The 22,427-nt window shown below is 26.2% G+C and overlaps 4 protein-coding genes across 6 annotated transcripts; 2 read left to right on the top strand and 2 right to left on the bottom strand.

Annotated features, from left to right (window-relative positions):
- Positions 1-50: 50 nt before the first annotated feature.
- LOC113560452 (ATP synthase-coupling factor 6, mitochondrial-like) lies at positions 51-694 on the top strand. The gene is made up of 2 exons (XM_026966330.1): positions 51-202; positions 266-694. Exon 2 carries the CDS (start codon positions 273-275, stop codon positions 579-581), a length of 309 nt encoding a protein of 102 aa, XP_026822131.1. The 5' UTR covers positions 51-202; positions 266-272; the 3' UTR covers positions 582-694.
- Positions 695-754: 60 nt separating this feature from the next.
- On the bottom strand, positions 755-3,670 carry LOC113560451 (INO80 complex subunit C). Of its 3 annotated transcripts, none has more exons than XM_026966329.1 (5): positions 3,509-3,670; positions 2,217-2,343; positions 1,125-1,224; positions 988-1,055; positions 755-923 (listed from the first exon to the last, which is right to left on the bottom strand). In XM_026966329.1, the coding sequence occupies exons 2-5, from the start codon at positions 2,289-2,291 to the stop codon at positions 792-794; spliced, it is 375 nt and encodes a 124-aa protein (XP_026822130.1). In that variant the 5' UTR covers positions 2,292-2,343; positions 3,509-3,670; the 3' UTR covers positions 755-791. The 3 variants fall into 3 exon arrangements, with proteins under 3 accessions (XP_026822130.1, XP_026822129.1, XP_026822128.1); XM_026966328.1 differs by having other exon boundaries at positions 2,217-2,346; positions 3,509-3,669; XM_026966327.1 differs by having other exon boundaries at positions 2,217-2,357; positions 3,509-3,668.
- Positions 3,671-3,850: 180 nt separating this feature from the next.
- On the top strand, positions 3,851-6,386 carry LOC113560450 (triosephosphate isomerase). Its single transcript, XM_026966326.1, has 5 exons — positions 3,851-3,987; positions 4,043-4,173; positions 4,233-4,441; positions 5,671-5,889; positions 5,954-6,386. The coding sequence occupies exons 2-5, from the start codon at positions 4,065-4,067 to the stop codon at positions 6,158-6,160; spliced, it is 744 nt and encodes a 247-aa protein (XP_026822127.1). The 5' UTR covers positions 3,851-3,987; positions 4,043-4,064; the 3' UTR covers positions 6,161-6,386.
- A 2,177-nt stretch (positions 6,387-8,563) lies between these two features.
- LOC113560447 (paramyosin, long form) lies at positions 8,564-21,663 on the bottom strand. Its single transcript, XM_026966321.1, is given in 19 exon segments — positions 8,564-9,181; positions 9,285-9,485; positions 9,579-9,785; positions 9,862-9,924; positions 9,926-10,027; positions 10,114-10,242; positions 10,984-11,179; positions 15,453-15,565; positions 15,633-15,760; positions 15,834-16,050; positions 16,124-16,256; positions 16,324-16,520; positions 16,585-16,710; positions 16,771-16,890; positions 16,957-17,035; positions 17,133-17,299; positions 17,380-17,466; positions 20,928-20,984; positions 21,395-21,663. Coding segments are annotated over 19 exon segments (2,640 nt in total). The 5' UTR covers positions 21,506-21,663; the 3' UTR covers positions 8,564-8,974.
- Positions 21,664-22,427: the final 764 nt, after the last annotated feature.

Here is a 22,427-nt window from a genome sequence, read left to right as displayed (position 1 = left end):
ATTTTATTTTGGATACACTGTCTTTAATCATTAAAAAAAAAAAAAATTGACATTCGTTTTGGAGATACGATTCCTGACTAGGACAGGGGTAATTGGACATATGATTTGAGGTTTTATCGTTTTATGTGTCGATAAATTTTTCACAAAGTTTTAAACTTGAAACTTTTCTGTATAACTGCACCACGAGTTTTAACTTCACAGAGTAAGTATTCTGTTATTTGTGTATGTTTAAAATGCATGTATTAATATATAACCAATATTTTAGATTTAACATGTTGTCATTTAATTTATTACAAAAATTGAATGCCACTGGATCGGCCAGTCGATTTGTTCGCCGCAACATATCGGCTTCATCGGTATTGATGGCCAACGTTTCAGATCCCATCCAACAATTGTTCTTGGATAAAATTCGCGAGTACAAAGGAAAATTTGATTCCAAAACATTTGACCCCTCAATTGATAAAGGTTACAAGGCTGATCTAGAGAAGATTGGCAGACAATACAACATTGGACCAAATGAAGATCCTACCAAATTCCCAACAATTAAATTTGATGAACCCAAAATTGATCCACAAGTTTGAAGATAATACATTTTGTGTGTTTTTATACTAATATAAGTAGTGATGTAATTATGCAGGAATAGGAGGATTAAGAGATGGTAAAATCATTAATAAACATTGATTTATAAAGTTCATTGTTGTTTAATAATAATTCAAGATAGTAATATACATTTTACTGTTACCAACATATTTATTCATTTTATGTATCAGTCTTAATAATCAAGTTTAACATTATCCAATAGGATTATATGATCCTCTTAACGTCAAATATCCTGTAATAATATCACTAGGCAGATTTCTTACAGTACTGAATTCTTCATGTCCAGCATAGTATAAAGATGTTTGGGGATCTTTATACTTGGCCTTTTTAAAAAAGAAAAAAGAGGGATTAGTTGAGTATTTATAAATAAACATTTTTAATTATTACAATTAATCCACTAATATCTGAATATTTTTTGGCTGGTTTGAATGATGGTGGAGCAGAAATACTGCTATCTGTGAACAGAAATTATACAAATTAAATATGAGGCATAATTGCTTAAAGTAGTAATAAGGTTTATTTACAATTAATCGAGTTATCAGGCCAGGGTAAATTTCTTTCTTGAGCTGTTATTTGTTTTAAAGAACGCCACAATTTTTTTTTTCCATTGATTGTTTTGGTGCTCTGCAACATTAATTATTAAATACTCATAAATAGTTTAAAAAACTTTGTTTCTAACATAATTGAATATTAATAAATAAACCACATACTATTTGTCTTTATAAAAAGATGTGCCACTTTCAAAGGTAAATCTTTAGGAATGAAAAATGGCAAAAAAAATTCAGTAGGGCGGTTATGAGCGTTAGATTGTAATTGAATTATTTTTTTTAAATAAAAAATTTAGTACAAACATTAATAGAAAATATAATATAATTGAATTATTAAACTGTACAGTAGTTGTAGCTATAATCAAACGTTAGAAATTCTAAAACTAGGAGGTATGCTGATGGTAAGTCAACATAATCTGATGAGTTATCTAAATAGTTAAGGATTTATGGGAAAATTAGACTGAGATTCCATGATTTCTACCAAACTATTTTTTTTTTTCATTCGCTATACAAATAAATCATTAGTAAAAACGGTAGTTACTTACTATTTATTTTTTATAAAACTATTCTACTGTTTATAATAGTACATATTTAATATATATTGACATATTGTTATTGTAGTTTAATAATATAGTTTACTAAACTACTTTTAGAAAGAAAAAAATTAAATTATATTGAAGAATATGGGTAAAGGGTCAATAAGCTCTAAATAAATATGAATTAAATACTTGTATATGTGCAATATTGCTATACTATTGTGTAACTACAACACGTGCAATACTATTGATACAATTAAAACCATTAAGTATACCTTTTATAAATTTAGTATTAACTAATATAAATGATAAAGAATCTAATAGTATAATAGTATCAAATAGTATAATAAATATTGAGACTGAACTATCTAGTAAGGTTGTTGACAATATTTTATAAATATTTTTATATAAATTTAAGCTTATACAGTTATAAAATATACATTTTACTTATTGTATTCATTACATTTAATTTAATGATGCTCAATAATTCGTATTAATCAAAATTATTAATATTTTTAGTAAATTTACTTACGTCAAAAGTTGAGTCCTTGAACACAAACTTTTTTTCTTCTTTGTGAGTTGTTTCGTCTACAGGATTATTTGCCATGAGTTATTTGAAGATTAAACCATTAAAAATAAAAAATGGATGTTCGATTTGTCTACTGAAAAAAAACTATTACGTGTTAATAGATTAATATATATTTTTTTTATCAAATATTTATTGAATAATGTCAAATTTGTATCTCCAACTGACATAGTTGGCAGTCAATTGATGCATACACATTTTATTCCTTTATTAAAATGGTTTGTGGGTCAACTTAGCTCTTTTGCTTTCCTGTTTACAGCACTGTTATTTGTGTTTGTTATTTTCATAGTCCTTATACTCTGAGTATGAGTTCTATGGCTATTTTTATACATTTTACCATGTTAATGGATTATCCATGGTTTTTTTTTTACTACTCGGCAGCTATAATACTGTACAGATGAAATCAATTTTTTCTAATATTTTCAATGTAAAACCACAAAATGTCAGCATATATACCAAGTTGTTTTAAAAGGTAAGTTTTAGAGTAACATGGTATTTTTATAAATTAATTACTTTTTTTTTAAACATAATAAGATATTTTCTTGAAAAAGTTTTTTTACATACCTAAGTAATTTAAATAAAATAGAAAACAAAATATAGATTATACATTTTTGAGTGACAGCATAGGAAATATTCTGCTTTAGAGTAAAATAAAAATATATAGAATGCCTTGTAAAACATTAAATTTACTGAAATATTACTCTTAAGTAGTCTTTTGTGAGAAAAAGCAACTCTTAACCACTAGGTCTGGCTCAAATGTTTAAACACACTTAGGCAAACTTGAGTTTTATCGCCCCTTACATGTAAATATTACATCAATTCTATACTACAAAAATGTTAAATGGTGCCTCTGAAAAATGCTCTAGTCGTGGGCCTATATCGCCTACCCCATGAGCCAGGCCTGTTAACCATTAAAAAATCAGTACCAGATGGCAATTTTATTAAAGTGTGTCTATGTATGTGTATTTTGTACACTTAGAACTAAGAACTAATGAACTAAGAAATTACTTATTATACTTATTGAACATTTATGTTCAATTGTGTTTCAATTTAATATATATTTAATTGAGATTATTATCTAAATTTCTGACTTTATATTATATGTATTTACTCTATAAATATGTACTCTGCGCCCTAAGGCCTTCATTATTTATTGTAAATTTTCCTCTTAACAACAAATAATAATAATAATTATTATTACCTATTATTATTATTATTATACGACTATATATACTTACTCAAAAATAATTAAAAACACTAAATACTACAATTTATAGTACTTGATATACTAAGACACTAGAATACTAGTTTCAATAGACAATAATGTATTGAATTATCATTCAATGTAGAAAAATATATATATTACCAAAATCATAGAAACTTTATATTTTAATTTTAAAATTTAAAATTATTTATATTAAATATATATTCTATTTTTTATGTTGTATTGTTGTTATATATTGTTATCAACTATTGCAAGTAGCAACAAGACGCAAAATAATGATAACTTATCATAAAGTTATCAGTTTGACTTGTTAAATAATAATTGACCTTAACTTCCCACTAGAGGTCATAAGTATGTCCTACGTTTTTATCACGTCCCATGTGAATACTTACGTAGTTACGTCCGCTATCAACATCAATTTTCATTCGACCACAAAATAGATTTGACGGTCGGCGTCGTTAAGCAAATCACTTCATTTCCATTTACCGTGCAGTGAGTTGCAGCATCCATTGCTCATTGACTGTCATTTTCTATTTTTCTCTTCTAGATCGTTTTACTCAACAGCCATCATGTCCCGAAAATTCTTTGTTGGAGGTAACTGGAAGATGAATGGTTCAAAGAAAGTTGCCGATGAACTACTCAGCAATTTAGTAAAGGGACCTTTGGACCCTAATGTCGGTAAGTTCATGACATCAATAGATTGAGATTCCATACACTTCGATAAATTCTTTTTGCAGAGGTTTTGATTGGAGTACCAGCCATATACTTGAATTCTGTTAAAGAAAAAGCACCATGTAACATATATGTTGCTGCACAGAATTGTTATAAAACTGAAAAGGGCGCATTTACTGGAGAAATAAGCCCTAGTATGTTAAAAGATATTGGTATCGATTGGGTGATTTTGGGTCACTCTGAACGTCGGCAGATATTCAATGAGTCTGATACTGTGAGTATTGATGTTGAATTATACTGATAAGTAAAAACCGAATTTCGGTAGATACTATTCTTAAACACAAAAAATATATTTATTTTAAGAAAACTTGAATCTTTCCCATATTATTTTCATGTCATAAGTTACTAATCAATGCCTTATTTAGAGTAAAAAGTGCAACATGTCTAATGGTCTCCTTCCACATCACTTGTTAATTCTTTTTATGCTTTATTTATTCGTTCATGATTTATATTCATATACATATTACAAAGTGTATATTTTTATCTCTATGGATCTACCAATAACTTTTTTTTAATAAATAAAATTGACAAAGATGTGCATACATATTTTGTAGGTTATGCACTTAATTCTTTTATAATTTGTAAAGATATATTATACACAATCCAATAGGTACAATATATTACTATAAAAATGTATTTATTAATGTTTTTTGTTCATTATTGATTGTCAACTTGTGTGCAGGGGCGTGGCTTTACTTTATAAACAATTATTGTCACTTGGGTTATTTCTTTACATGAATAGAGTATATTTGTGTATTATTTATATTTATACAATTATAATGCTCTCAAATTTTGTTTTTATTTTTTTAATTGTTTAATAGTTGTTAATGTGATTATTAGACAATTGTCTAAACTTTAATATGTTTGTTTTATTTACTTATGATTATTAAATACAGTTTATACAAAAATAAGATTCTTTATTATGATCATAAGTCCTAACTCTAAAGTATGTTTGGTTTATTTTCTTATGATTTTTACAATATTATTTTAGGACAGACATTATGTATTTTATAATCATTAAAAATTAAAACAAAAATAGCTTTAGACCAAAGTCTAATAAATAATAATTAACATTGATAACTGTTAACTCAAACAATATAAAAAAAAAAAATAAAAAAAGACAAATTTAAAGTTAATTATCATAATAATAATAATAAATTTTATATTAGTAGGTTTTTCCTAATTATTTTAAATCAAACAGTCTTTTAACTTTTCCAGGGTCTCTTGACCCTATTTAATAAAATTACATATACCAGTTAATCTTTCTTTATATATTTATATTAATATTCTCTTGTGCCTAAATTATAATAGAAAATTAAATTTAGAATAAATATTTATGATTTGAAAATTTACAAAAGTATGAGGAAGGTTCTCTCTCAGATTAAGCCTTGATATTAATACAATACTTATACTAATACTAAATTATTTTCAATGTTCTAACAGCTCGTGGCTGAAAAAATAAATCATGCTCTTGAGTCTGGATTGTCTGTTGTTGCGTGTATTGGTGAAACTCTTGAAGAACGTGAAGCTGGACAAACTGAAGCTGTTGTAGCTAAGCAAATTCAAGCTATTAAGGAGAAAATAAGCAATTGGCAAAATGTAGTTATTGCTTATGAACCAGTCTGGGCAATTGGTACTGGTAAAACTGCAAGTCCTCAACAAGTAAGTTATTGAACAATTCTAAAATGATTTTATTGTATACTTAAATTATATTATTTTCCTTCAGGCTCAAGATGTCCATAGAATTTTGAGAAAATGGTTAACTGATGAAGTAAATGAAACCGTTGCCAAAACTACACGCATCATTTATGGTGGATCTGTGACAGCATCTAATTGTCGAGAATTAGCTAAAGAATGCGATATTGATGGGTTTTTGGTTGGGGGTGCATCTTTAAAACCAGAATTTGTTGACATAGTCAATGCTAATCAGTAATAAGTTTAAATCATAAATTATATGTATAAATGAATACATTATTGTTGTTTTTTTATAAACTTAATGCAATAGGTATCTAATTCAATACCATTTAGAATTGATCAAAGCAACAGTTTTGTGAATAAATGTATGTTTATATTTATGTTAAATATTGCTTGAAATACTAGTTAATTTGTCTTTATTACTATGGTGAACAAAACTTAAAATATATCCATTTAAAATTTAATTGTTTGTATTATAAACTATTATAATATTATATCATCAGTATGTACTCATTATACTTATACCTAAAAATACATAGTTTGTATGTTCTTCCTAAATCATGTTATACATGTCTAAAATTACCATAATCATTACTCTGTCGCATTGTTCTTAGAGAAGAAATCTTTAGGACACTAAAATGTCACATTTTCAAATTGAAAAAAAAATAATGATAACTTTTGATAGGTACCTATATTATCCGTCCAGTTAATGAGAGTATAATTAAAGATAAAAAAGAAGATATTCCATAGTAATAGATGGTTAGTCAGTTTATATCACTAAGTATATATTTTTATTTTTTAATAAGTTTATAATTCTATTAAATAAATTTATTTTTAAATTAGTAATACGGTATGTAGAATTATTTTTTGTTAAAATATTTCACTATTATATTAATATTTATTATAGTACGTAGTTTATATTTATATTATTCATTATTTTCATTAATTTTTGAGTAAATACTGACTTACCATAAATTGTTGTGATAAGGTATGTATAATTGTAATAAATGGATAATACCTTAAAATTAATTTAAATATTTGAAAATGTCATTGTGCATATAAAATATAATAATATACATTAAAATAAAGTATCAAGTACTCGCAAATAATGTTGAATTACAACCAAATAACTAAAATTGTTATTGTTATATCAATATCTTATTTTGTTCAAAATTCAAATTTAAAGTTCAGATGTGTAAAATAAACTGTGCTCATACATTTTTATAGATTTCTATTTCCCAGTAAAAACCATTTATGAGATTTTTTACAAAATTTTCAAGCTTTATAATTAGTTTTATAAAAATTGAATATTTTATAAGATTTTAATTACAAATTAATTTTAGAATGTTAGTGATTTTGACAAATTTCAGAATTTAATCATTTGATACTTGTGAAAATAATTTTTATAATTTCAAATATCTATAAACAACTCAAAATTAATTCAAATATTTTTGAAAAAATTATTGAGTAAAGAAAATGATAATACAAGTAGGTTAGTTAATCTATGATCTTTTTAGATTACAATAAGAAAACTAAAACTGTTTAATGAGAAATCGTTTTAAATTTGCATTTTCAACTTTTTTTATCTTCGAGTAAATTCTATTATGAATTCACCACCACCCAAATAACAACTAGGTATAATTTGTTAACAGAAACCTCTGATAAATTTGAAATCCACAACAATACTTAGATATTGTAAATGGCGATACTGACGGTGTAATGATGGTCAACGATGCTTAAGAATAAATAATACGAAAGGCGAAAGACAAATCATAAACAGAGACAGACCAGGTAATGAGTTAAAAAATACAATTTTAAACATACCTAATACAATATAGACCAAACGATTCAATAATTTGTAAGTGTTATCGACTTGTCGTATATTGTCCTATGATTCCTATGTAATAAATCATATCTTCTTAAATCTTACAAGTTAATAGATTTACATAGCTTTGTAATGTACCTACCTACTCAGAACATAGATTTGAATGGTACCTGGTGTCATTTGTATTCGAATATTTTCTTTAAACAATTTTTGAATATAAAATAAATAAATACTTTTTTTAGGTCAATAAATTTGATATTAAAATATTTCTTCGTTAATTTGGAATAATTACGATATTTAACCTTATTTAGAAAATTAAATAGTTAATATATAATAAAACCTATATAAATGATTTAATAAATTCAACAATTTCAAATACGGGGGCCTACCATGGTTTGCTTTACTGATATATTATTTGACGACATCTTAATACATATTTTTCGAATCATTGTAACATTTTTTTTTCTAAAAACATAATTTAAAATATTTAAATAAGAAAATATTAGTCATATTGGAGTAGAAATGGTAGAATACAACGGTAAAACGAAAAAACAAAAATAAAAAGTAGGTAGGTACCTATTTAGTATTCTAGAATAAGAATACAAAGAAAAAGTAGGTAATTAAAATACATCTGTCAAATATATTTTAAAAATAGATACTTGAAACATATTCAAATATAAGTAGGTATTCGAATACTTATCAAGGTTGGTTATAACACTTCTTATAACTTATAACCTATCAAACTATATACGAGTGTATAGTATAGGTAGAGCCGTATAGGACTAGAGGAGTTACCTACGTTAAAATAAAAATAAATTGACTTGTTTTAAATTATTTATTAATTTATTTTATTGATGTAGACATATGAAATACATATTATATTGAATGAAATTCATAAATAACCAAAAATAGGTCTACCGATCGTAATGATATTTTCCAGCTTGTCCAACTTGAAGATTGTTATAAATATGTCTTAAAAGCATTCATTTCTCTGTATTACATTTATTTAATTTTTAATTTTTTGATAAATTGATCGTGTTTAGTTAGAGTAGGTAATTTTGAGAATATACCAAACACCGAACTGTTGATAAAGTGTTTTTCGAAGAGTGGTAAAAGCTAAAACGATTTGCGTCACGTGGAATATGTGTAGCCTATTTCGGTCGATTATTAAAAAAAAAAAATAAATGTTACATTAATAAAAACAGAAAATAATTGTTATTAAATGAATTAATATTGTTCTGAAGTCGTAGTTGTAGCCCTTGATTCTTGCACAACATACACTTGTGAGCCTGGGTGTGATGTTGTCACGAAGCTCCTGTGCTTGGCGCGGATCAAAGATAGATTGCTTTCAGCAGCGTCGGCTCTGTCTTCGGCAGCTTCCAATTCTCGCTGGAATCGCCTTACTCGAGTTACGCTCTGGGTGCTCATACCTTCCTGCAGACGTTTAACCGAACAATATTTTAGGAACGATGAAACAATAAAACAAGCCAATGGCAACATTTACTACACGGCACGTATGTATTTAACAATTGCAAACCTGTTCTTGTAATTGCCTCTTGTAAATGTTGACCTTCTGGTTGACTTTGTCTAGAGCTTCTTGTAAAAGCTGCACGTTCTTGTGATCTTCTTCGCTTTGGATGACCAGCTCCTTGAGAGAACGTTCCTTCTTGCGCAGAATCTTAACACTCTCGGCGTGACGACGTTTTTCTTCGTCGATTTCTAATTCCAAGTCACGGATCTGTTTGAAAAGAATATGTCATTGTCTGTACATAAGTAAAATTGGTACCTAATTGGTACTAATTATTAACTAAACTATCATAATGTTACTTACTCTGGCTTCTAGCTTGCCAATAATGCGTTTGCCACCCACAATAGCGTTGGCTTCAACTTCTTCAAGACGAACAGAAATGTTCTTGACTTCGATTTCCAACGACTTCTTAATAGCTTCGATCTTAATCACTCTTTCTTGTTCTTCGTGCAATACTTCTACTGTGTGTTTCAATTCAATTTGTACCCGTTGGTAACGTTCATCTGATACCTTTACATTAATGATAATAAATATAAGTATGTAAAAAATTACAATAAAATTCGGATTTTACTTAGAAAAAACTCACTCTCAACTCCTTAGATACTTCTTCGTAGTCTGATACCAATTGGTGTAATTCTTGTTCAATCTTCGCTCTTGATGACGACAAGTTAACAGTTGATAGTGGTCAATTCATTTACCCGGCTTTGCGATTCTTCGTACATAATTTCGATGGCTCGTTTGTTGCGCAACGTCTAAAATAAATATAAATTAAAGTTTTGAACTTTGATTATACAAATTACGTTAAAAATGGTTTGCAGTATAATTTGTGTACACTTACAGCGTCGTAGTTTCCACGGAGCTCTTCCATTTCTCCAGTAAGAGATTGGATCTTGCGCTGAGCAATGGCCAATTGATCCAATGTAACAGCCAACTGGCGTTGACCTTCGTCGTAGTGAGCTTGCAATTCCTATTCAATAATGCAAATAATAATTAATATAAAAATCTCAATTAAAAGTAAAATTATTATAATATTGAAATTAGCGAAGTATTAAATAGTAAAATTGAAAAATAACTTGTTTAACACTAGCATTGTACTATAAAATCAATATAACTATTTTGATTACTACAGGGCCATATTTAGTAATGTACCTGGGAATCTAAGGCTACAACTATTTTAGCACCGTTTCCTTAAGCTTTATTTCCACATTGACTTGTCATCAAAAAATTGCTCACTACTAGAACTAAAAATATACTTATTTTCTATTCATCTCTGACTAATATAATACTGTGATAAAATAGCATTTAGTAAAATATTTAAGTAAATATAAAAATATAAAATATTTAATATTTAGTGCGTATGAAAGATAATTTTGAAATTATCAAACACGGTTTATAAAACAACTCAAAAAAAAAAAAAAAATTACTATGCATTATTTAATTTTTATCTTATTTTTTTACTATTTTTTTGGCATTCCTAAAAAGTAGTGTACCGGGCAATTACCCACTCGAGCCACTCCCCAAATATGGCTCTGGATTGGTATAAATATTGCGCTCGAATCAATGTATTTTTATATAAAATATCGAATCATAAAACTTGGTTCAAGTGCTTCTTCTTGCAATCACTATGTAATTATTACTTTAAATTAACAGTGAGAATAGTAGTGACGACTTATATAGTTTTTATATTTTATTCGAAAATAAATTTTACCGTTAAGTGGAGAGATTGCTTTTTGATGGTTTTTTGTAGCTCGATGTTGTTTTTGTTGACAACATCTAATGACATTTCCAATTCAGTTATCTGAATATGCATCTTCTTCTTAATTCTTGTTACTTCGGTCTTCAATTTTGTCTCTGCTTCAACCACGCGAGCATTCAATTGTTCAATTTCGATGCTTGTTTGCTTGCTGAAAATAAATATTCAAATACATCATTAATACAATTAAAATTAAAAAAAATATACAACAGTAAAAATAAATCGAATTTCCGTTTTTTGTATTAATACCTTCCGTCTTCAAAATAATTAGAACTTTTAGCCTCGAACTTCCGGAGTTCATTTGAGATTTCGGTTAGGGGTTGTAGCATTTTGGTCTCGTCCAAAGAGTTATATGTATGGGTTAAATCAAAAATGGTTTTTTTCTTAATTTTCATTTCACCTCTGTAGTTTTCTCTTGTCGATACCTTTGATAATATTAAATCTTCAGCAATATTCTTGTGTGCATTTCTCAGCAATGTAGCTTCGATGCTTTTAGCAGATCTACCCCGGAAGTTCTTGGACATTTTTTATGAAGATTGAACACGAATACAACGTTAATCTAGGGATGGGTTACGCTCACTACTGATCGTCAATAATAACTGATTTATTTTTATGAATACTGGGCGATGTCGATCGAGTAAGTATATTTATAAAACAGATCGAAGGTCTTCAGTCTCAGTCAATGTCGATTTACATAAAAGCTTCTATTTAGCTTTCTTTTTTTCCCATACAGACGTCATTGGCATATTGAGCATTCTTTCACAATAAAATTCCAATAAAAACACTTTAAGATCTTTTTTTGTACATTCTTCCTAGTTTAATGCTGTCTACATTGAATGATTACTTATAGAGTATACACGATATATTTAGTTATCTAAATGGTGGCCACATAGAACTAAAATTTGTTTTAATTTAATTTATTAAATTAATAAAAATATAGTACTTAATCAATTTTACACCAATAACTTTAATTAATATACAGTAGCTTAATTAATATATATATATTTAAAATAGATTTATTATAACAATAATATACGATTTATACTAGAAAATTACGGAAAAATTTAATAAATATGATTATGATGGTTTAATTAAATATTTCACAATTGGGAAATAGGTCAATGTCACTTAAAGGCAATTAATTATTTTTGAGCCAAATATTATGATGTTGGTAAAATAAAAAATGTAAATAAATCAAATAAGAAAAATTTTTTTTTGATGTTTGTAGATAATTTGTTATTTAAAAGGAGAATAGTAAATTTGGCGTGTAACAACATACTATCAAAATTGTAATACATATGTTTTTATTTAATATGAGAAAAACAGCAAAATTGTTTTATCAATCAAGATAGGTAAACGCCCATATTATGAAAAATCATTATTAATTATTTCTGAATTAATAAATCAGTTTTAAAAGTACTTTACACGAAAATATGTTATTTTCCCCTAAACATGTATAACATTAGTGATTAAGTGTACTTAGTTTATGAAATTAGATTTTAAAATTCTCTACAACAGTAATTTCATAATATCAAAATATATTTGTAACTCGATTATGACGCGTACTTCAATATTAGTATAAGATTTTAGTACTACACAACATAGGTATCTATATATTATTATATTTCCAAAGCATAGGTACTATTAAAAATTGGGTTTTATTAATTTTTAACGTATTTTACATTTTCAATTAAAAAATTTAAAGCGGTAAATTACTAGATATCTAATGGCATTAAAAAAAATTGCTTTATTTTTTCAAGCTTTTGAAACATATTAAAAAATGTATAAAAAATTAAACAAATTTATGACTCATATTATAATTTTGGAAGTTATTCAATTATTTGAATTAATGCCAAAATGTGTTTTTGTTGGGCGAAAAGTAGGTCAATACTTTATAAATAGGTATATATACATATATAATAATTACTAGATAGGTATAGTCACTTAATATTAAATTAAATAATTATAAATTTATATTAATGAAAACTTGGTATTATACATTAAAAAAAAAGAATTATATTTGTATTTATTAATGTGTGTGGTGGTGATTTTATAATTAGATCATTGCGATTTAAGTATTAGGTAAATTACTATTTTGGCTAAACGTGATACATAATTTATTTGATTGATAAAAGAGCATAAGAAATTATCAACAAACATTTAAACTAAATAAAAAAATAAAAAAGATAGGCTAGGTATGTATCTAGTGGCAGTGCTTTAGCCTATATCAAGGGGTATTGAAACACTTATTAAATTTCAAATATGTTGGAATTTGGCGATCGGTTTTAAGTTTTGAATTTAGAATTGAAAGCTTCACTTCCATTATTTGGTATTCAAAGATTAATGTCTAAAGCTGAAAGTGTCCCAAAGGTGATTGGAAAAATGGAATCATTGTCAATGTAATTAATGACCAAATAGTCGCTAAATATGAACCGCAATTCGGACGGTAATCGTACCTTCAATTTTATTACGATCGTAATTCTTTATTCGTCTATTGCGATCGAAATTTGGAAAAAAAACGGTTAAAAATGTTTATACATGTTAATTTTACACAAGTAACTTTAAATTATTTATATTATGTTATAGTTATACATAATTATATAATAAAATATTTAATGTTTTTTTTTTAAAACATTTGTTAAGTCTATAAAAATGGGAAGATGTTTTTTTAAAAGTTTGACGGAATTTAGTTAATAATTAAAACACGGACTCAATTCATCCTAAAAGGTTGTACAGGGGCTTAGGGACTCAATTCGTATGCAGCATATGCTTTATACGTTATTTTGTATTTACTAATGTGATTCTGAGCTATACTTAAAATGTTTAGTTATACTGAAGAGGAATTTAAGGGTATTACAAAAATTTAACATCATATTATCATGTTATGAAGCTGAAGGGCTGTCACATATCTATACATAATCGTCAATCGATATACCTATGATTTGTTAATTGTTATTTCAGATGATATAATGCGTTAATGCAGTACAATCGGATATAATAAAAATAATAGCAAAAGTATATGTTTAGACTGTTTAGAGTGCAGATTACTATAAAATTAAAATTCTCTTTAAATTATTTTTATACCGAAGTAAAATAAATTAAATTGTTATTGTTCAATTCATGATAAAGTGTCGTGGAATTATATTATTAAATATATTTCTAAATTTACTATTTTGGTAGTAGATATCTGCTAAAATGTCGAACTCACCAATATAATTTAATAGAATAGATTATTATCTATTACAGTATTGTGCAATGCCTAATGCTGATAATGTTAATTAATTAATTATATCAGTAATTATGCATTGGTATGTATTTTGACACGTTAATTGTTTTAATTGTTTATTTAATTCAATAAATTTTTTTTTTATTAGAACAGCCATTAAACTTGTCTGTATCTGTATGCATTAAACATTAAACATTTATTTAATTGTTAGTCTAATTCAATGTTTAAATATCTTTTTTTACTCCAACTTTTTTCTATTATTTTTTGTTTTTATTAAAGTAAGATAAACAATTATTTGTTCAAAAATGTGCCTTAACGTTCATGATTGAAAATTGAAATTTCAACCTATTTCTAAATAATACTTTGCTTTGGATATAATAATAAAAAAAAAATGTTAGGTACATGTAAATAATATGAATAGTTTTGACAAATATCCCATCTTTTATAGTTTTGTAATAAAAATATAGTTAATTATAGTTTTGTTTAAAATAAGGATTGGACATTTTTTTAATTTATTTATTACTGTTTTTAAATACCTATGTCCTGTACATATTAGGTATAATAAAATTATTTGTTAACAAAGAAATGTTATTATTTAAATATTGTTTACAAGTTCCAGTTATAAAAACTTTATTATGTATAACAATGACTAGTTTGATTTAAAGTTTAATTTGCGTCAAAACCTTTTGCAGTTGCAAAAATGAATGTTATTTACAGATAAGTATCGTTTTTAGACAATATAATGGATTATGGATTTAAATATTTTATGAACTCAATAAAAAATTATATATAAGAAACTATATAAGAATTTATTTAGAATTTATTTATTAAATACTTATATTAGTAAATTATTTTTAATAATATTTATTTTTGTTAGGTAGATAATTATCAAACAAATTAATGTTGAAATGATCTATACACTTATTTTATGATTCATTCTTTAATTTTACAATATTTATACTTGAAAATTAATTGATAATTTATATATATATATATATATATATACATATAATAGTTATATTAAAAATTATTATATATTTATACGATATATATGTATCTTATTATTTTATGCATTATAAAGCTATTATTTGTCTGAACTTTAAATATTTTATAATTTAAAAATTATTGTTATTGTTTTGGTTATTTTTATAAACTCACTAGCCATTTAATTTATAATATTTAAGTTCAAAAATCTTACCGAATAGACTCAATTTCTTCATCTTTTTCAGCTAAACGCTTTTCAGCTTCATGTCTGAATTGAGTAAGTTCAGCAGACAATCGGAAAGATCTACCTTCCTCAGCTTTTCTTCCCTAAAATACAAATATTGCATTTTTTTTTTATAAAACACACTATTCAATACTCAAATAAAATACATACAGCTTCAGCTTCTTTATAAGCAGCGCTAAGTTCATCGCGTTCATTCTCCAACCGCCTGAGTTCTAATTCTAACTCGTGTAATCTTCTGTTGTATTCAGAAATAGTGTTCTTGGCGTCGTGCAAATCATCTAAATTAAATTTTTAGTTGTAAAATTAATTATATTATGATTTAAATATCTTGTAAAAATAATATAACTGTACCAGCCAATTTCTTATTTTCACGAGTAAGTTGATCTTTTTGTTCTCTGGTTTTGTCCAATTCGTGGGTTAATCTTTGAATTTCATTTTGTTTGTTTCTCAAGTCCCGTTGTCCTTGTTCGAACAATGCAGTGGTTTCATCAAGACGAGTCTTCAAGTCAATGTTAACTCTTTCCAAATGCTCCACACGTTTTTGTAAATCTCTTGCAGTGTTGTTAGCCTAAGTACACAACATACAGTTATTATTTTATTTAAGCAAACTATTTAAATTTATAATAAACAAATAAAAAAACCTTTTCCAAATCAATAATGAGAACTTCAACTTCACTCTGGAGCCTAGATTTCTGTTTTTCCAAGTTGTTGACTTTAACCAAAAGGGTTTCGATGTGTTCCTCTTGTTCTTGGATACGTGCAGAGTATTTACGACTAGAAAAAAATTAACCAAAAAGCTTATTTATGATTACTTATAATAATTGTTTTAAATTTTAATTACCGTAGCTCTTCAACTTCCTCGGCCCTAGCGCTTGCTTCAGAATCGTATTTTGATTTCCATGCTTGAGATTCACCATTAGCCTTGATTAATTGTCTCTCGAGGTCTAAACGAGCCTCAGATTCTTCTTCCAGTTGAACTCTTACTGATTCCAATTCAACTTCTACTGAATGTAAGTTGGATTCTAAAAGTGAGCGTCTCTGTAATAATATTATAATGAGTAAATTTTTTTAAAACATTTAAATATTAAATGTGTGTCCATACTCTTTCATCTTCTTCTAGTCTTCTGCGAGCGTCTTCTAATTGTCCAGCAATTTGAGACTTAAGATATGAGCTGTTCTCAATTGATACTTTTAAATCTTGAACTTCTTTAACTAATTCAATATTTTCCTAAAATCATAATAGTATTTTAGTTTTGCAAAAAAATTATGATTGGTGATTTTTTCTAACCATTGACAAACGGGTCTTAATCGAAGTGATTTCTGTAACAGATCTTGTAATTTCTTCAATACGGATGTTAAGTTCATGAATAGTGATCTCTAATTTTTCAATTGTCTTGATCGATGTGTACTGGAATAATATTAAACGATAAAAATATATGATTGATTTGTTTTAATTTTAATTTTGGATTATTACTTTATCTTTGTTAGCATTTTCAATTTGTGCCAATAGTTCGTAAACTTCTTGTTGGAATTTAGCCTTTTCTTTTTCGGTCCTGGAAATGAAAAATATTTATGTAATACACAAATACAATAAATGCGAAAAATATAATAAATATAATAATATGTTAGGCATATTTAGGTTTTATTTACCTAGCTTTTGCTTTGGCAAGTTGATCCAATTGTTCTTGGAAGTCAGCGACGACTTCTTGATGCTTTTTACGCAAAAGATGAGCTGTTTCTTCAGATTCAATGTGGACATCTTCCAATAGTTTACGGAGCTTGGTGAGTTCTGTGTCACGTTTCTTATTGATTTCAAACTGTTTATACATAACCATACAAAAATAACAATTGTTAAAAATTTACAAGAATTTTATTCTCATATAATATTATAAATTACTTGACTTTCGGCTCCGCCTTCAGCTTCTTCCAAACGTTCAGTGAGAGATATTAATTGCACACTCACATCAGCTTTTTCTCTTTCAATCTGAATAAATAATATTAATATCATATATTATTATAATAAATAGAATCAATAATATGTTTAGTTTTGTATTAGGTTGTTATCAGCAATGATTTATTTAGTTAGGATACTTGGTTTTCATTTATAATATATTTCAGGTAGGTACTCGCCAAAATTCTAAAATAAACATTTAAGTTAGGTTAGGTGAATCAAACGTGTCGATTGACACATGTCAATGAAACCAGGCTAAATTCCGTTTATAAAAATATAACTAGATGGTCAGCTTAGTGGTCGTTCACACTTCATTCGTCCCGTTCGGCATAGCATCACTTTCTTTATACTTATTTTTAGAGTACCTTTCCAAAGCTCTGTGCCAAAGAAATTTAACTTGCTACGAATAAAAAAAAAAAGCAATAGTGATTTTGGAAATTGTTTAAACATTATAATAATATTAAATAATATTTATGAGTTATTATTTTTACTGTAAAGTGTATGGTAGCGTGCAGTTAAATTTTAAATTATTAACATTCAAAAATATCATTGTGTATAAAAAATTAAATATTATGCATATTTTTGAGAAAATAAAAAAATGTATAGTATATTATATTATTATTAAAAATATTATGAGGAATTTTAAAATTAGTTCTATGTTCTACAACTTTTATGCATGTGTAACATTTTCTGTTTAAAATAATATTTATTCAACATATCATACAATATTTTGCATTACCGCCGTATCTAAAAGATTAATTTAAGTTCTTACAAAAAAAAGTGAAACGTTAATTTATTTTTACTTTTTTAATTTGGCGCGTTGTCGTTAAAATATTTTTTTAACATAAAATAGTACCTATACACATTTATCACTATTTATATGTTATTATTTTGAAACGGGACGGATACAATATATATTTACATAATAATCTAGAAGCTAAAGTATAGTATAAATTATAAAAACATGAATATAGTGATAAACATTTTATTAACAGGGACTGGTTTAGTCTTTCATTTAAATTAAAGGTTTAAAATAATAACATTTTTCTTTTGTAAATCAATAATTTTGAATAAATTCCATTGATAAGCTATCAATATATTTACTACACGTATCTAAAAGAATGTTTACAATAATACTTGTAATAATACTTATAAACTTATGCATTGTAATTATTATTGTTTTAGTCAATTTTATACCATTTTTCATCACCAATCTATATTATTTAGTATATAGATTATAGAGGGCATATCTATTATAACGATTAGTCATTTTATAATATACTAAAAGTGTGAAATAAATTGCCTACTTAATATAGTTATGTATTATTTAGGAGTTGTAAGTACGCCAAACACAGAGTAGAGAATATATTTTTATTATTCAAGCAAAAAATTCCTACTGTTTACTATTATGATTATTAATAATAATATTTGATTGCAGTTAGGTACTTGGGTAGGTTAAAAATGTATAAATAATTATAGAAATTATTGTATTCGTAGTAACGGTAAATAAGATTTATATTCAATCTGAACGGTTAAAGTAAATATAGAGGTTTACTTCTTGTCAAAATAATGACATTTCATAGAAAATTATCAAAGAAAATATATTTAAGTTAAATATCAAGTAAAACATCAATTCACTATATAAATCAAAATCATTGTATTTTATTAAGAAGATTTGAGTAAATATATTTTTAAACTTTATTTTGTTACCTTATTTATAACTATATTTTTATTATTATTATTTTTTAAGAATATTATTAAAATTAAATTTATTATTTTAATATTTTAATACTAATTTAAACTTATTTTAGTATTTTATAAAGTATAAATGATAATTGACTGAGAATCATAAACAATGGCAATAAATATATAATACTATACAAGTATTCAATAATATTTTATACATATACCCAATGGCCAATATTACACCTATTTAAATAATGATTATAGTTAATACCGAAAAAATTCGATTTTCGTTATTTATTAATTATTGTTTTTTAAAGTAGAGTGTACACTATGATTATATAAAATGTTATTTTATAATTACTATAAATTGTAAGTATATTGATAGGATTTAAACAAGTATTCTTTAAATCTAACTATTATGATAACTTTGCTCTTTCTAGTAATATTATTATTGTAGTAAAAATATTTCATAACTAATTTAAGTTTTGATGATAACCAATTTGGATTTTTAACAATTTTTAAAGTGTTTTGTTATGTTAAATAATATATCATACTCAGTAAACAGAAGTCGCTGCTTATTTTGGATAAATAGGATAGAGATATATAATCTATTGATATACATACACGCACACGCACACACACACACACACACACACACACACACACACACATACACACACACATACACATATATATATATAATATTATATAAATACGGATCAAGCGAAATCAAGCAAAATCAAGTGGCAGATTTATTGATTAGTATGTTTAATTTAGTCCAACAAATTTTATGGAGGGTATAGATTTTTAGACTTCATTTATTGACGATTAATGTTTGTCAACTAATTGTTGAAATAAAATCTAGTTAACATTGCAAATATTCTTTTAAATAAGGTACATACGGCTACGGTTTATGTTAGGTGTATTGAATATCGATTTCAATAATAATATTATTGAAATTACTATGCTTAAAAGCATTAATTAGATTTATAATTAGATTGTTTTTTTTTTTTTTAGAATAGCGTGTAAAGTAATATTTAGGCATTTCACGGTGGCTTGAGCGTATATTATATAATTACTGTTGCCAGAATTCGAAGATCTGTTAATATTTCTCAGCATTTTTATACTTGGTCATTTGCCATGGCGGACGGTGGGAAAATAGATTTGAACTGTCTCATAATTCTGGCAACTATAAAGAAAAGTACTTCTTCACCCTGCCGCCGTTGACTATGGTAATTAAGCTGTCCTGCTGTTATTTATAACATAGTGTTGACTTATTTAAAGGAATGCATGTATTTTACTCTTAGGGATTACACATATTTTTGGATCCAATTACGATTGGTAACTATAGCAAAATCGAAACTGTGTCCCTCAATAATTTTAAATAACAACAAAAATCGTGAAATCTGAAAAACCTAAGATTACAGAAAATGTGAACTTTGATTAATTAGTCAAAGTTTTATCAATCAGTTATTTTTTGAAAATTTTTTATGTATTTAAAATATTTTTTATAGTTTAACGCAATATATAAGTAGTAGATCTCTAAATATTTTAAACAATGTTCGTTTATAAGCTTAATTTAATATTTTAGTACTAACATTATCATACATTTTTAGTAAAATTGTTTTCTGCTAGTTATTATAATTTATCTTGTACACAAAAAAATAAAAACATTATTTTCAATTTAAGTATTAAAAAATGTAATTTAACATAAATACACAATAAATAATTATCATTAAAATTAAATCTTTTTAATGGTTAAATAGTTTATGACACTCAGCTCTATCAATGCCACATTATGTACTTACACGTTGTCGGAGTTCGCGTTCCGATTCTAAGTCTTCTTGCAGAAGTCTGATCTTATCCTAAAGGGAAAAACAAACACAGGATTTGGTTAATCAAATCAAAACATTCAGTATATTTAATCGTTTATTATATTGTAAGGGCTAAGGAGGGTGGGCGGCGTCACACCGTGCTTCCTTCAGACTGTCAAGAAGAAGAAACCTCTCTTCACCTACCTCTAAAAAGCTATTAATCTCTATTCCGCGTTTCTCAAATCTGTGAATAAAACATTTAATAGTCTCATTTGACTATTATGTACAACATTCGTTCTTCTTCTGGCAGCTGAAGATGATTAATATATACCTGGAAAATGTGATGTATTCTATTTTTATGGTACCTAAACATTGTGAGTTTTGATTTTGGAAAATTATAATTGGATATTTCATAACTCTATAATAGTTTTTAGTATACAAGTTATTCAAAATGTACTTACTTCAAGCCGAGATAAAGCGCTGAGGTCATGGGAATAGTCGATATTTATGTCAGCATTTCCGCCTCCTACAGAGCGGTAACTGTAAGTCTTGGTTGTCTTGGATGAAGACATGTCTGCACTAATTAAAACGAACTTCTTATTTTTTTCAGTATCACTAGAACTTTGAAATCGCACTTAAGGTAGAAACTAGAAAAATGTGACTATTTTTAGACTACCCAAGCGCTGAGGACGGACCGAGCTGAGCTGTCGTACTTAACTGAAGGCTGAGCGTCTGACTAGTACTAGCCCCCGTTTTGACGCCCACTCACAAGCTACTCCCTCCACATAATCGTTGTTTACTTCGAGGGCTGGAGAGTAACGAACTTGAACATTTGAGGTCGGCGTTTTGTGTCCTTGAAAGGAATAGTTAAAATTGTATTGGCCTTTAATTACCGAAAAAGAATCAATCATGCTTATAACAGTTACTATATTGAATATTATCAATATTATCAATATTATCAATATTATCAATAATTTGCTTATTTAAACAATTTCTATCAAAAATTAATTTATTTTATTTTTGAAATTTCAAATAATTAGCATCATGAAAATAGTTTACATCACTATGTGCCACATATAGTTATATAGGTATATCTTCGGTCCTTGGTTCTTGATGTATAGGTATGCACTATGCAGTCAATTATTGATTATATAAATATTTATTTTTCGACATTTAAAATAAGACTGAATTAGAATATAAGGCTATTAATAGGATATAAAAGGTTACAATAGAATTTATAAGAGAAAATAGTAAACTTAATTTAATTTTAAATTCATAAATTATTATTCAATATCTTATATAATAAAAATAGAAAAAAATGTTGATTAAGTAATAGTTACTATAATACAAAGCAATGCATTTTAAATAATAAACCATTGTAGTAAGATATGTATAATTAACAATGCTCAGTAAGATGTTTTAGTGTTAAACATTTTTTTTTTTGAAAATTATAAATAAGCATACGATTTTTATTTTTGGAAAAATTTTTTATTT

Source organism: Rhopalosiphum maidis, chromosome 1, assembly GCF_003676215.2.
Source record: "Rhopalosiphum maidis isolate BTI-1 chromosome 1, ASM367621v3, whole genome shotgun sequence".
In the NCBI taxonomy this organism is placed as follows: domain Eukaryota; kingdom Metazoa; phylum Arthropoda; class Insecta; order Hemiptera; family Aphididae; genus Rhopalosiphum; species Rhopalosiphum maidis.
This window is presented reverse-complemented; position numbering and strand designations above follow the sequence as displayed.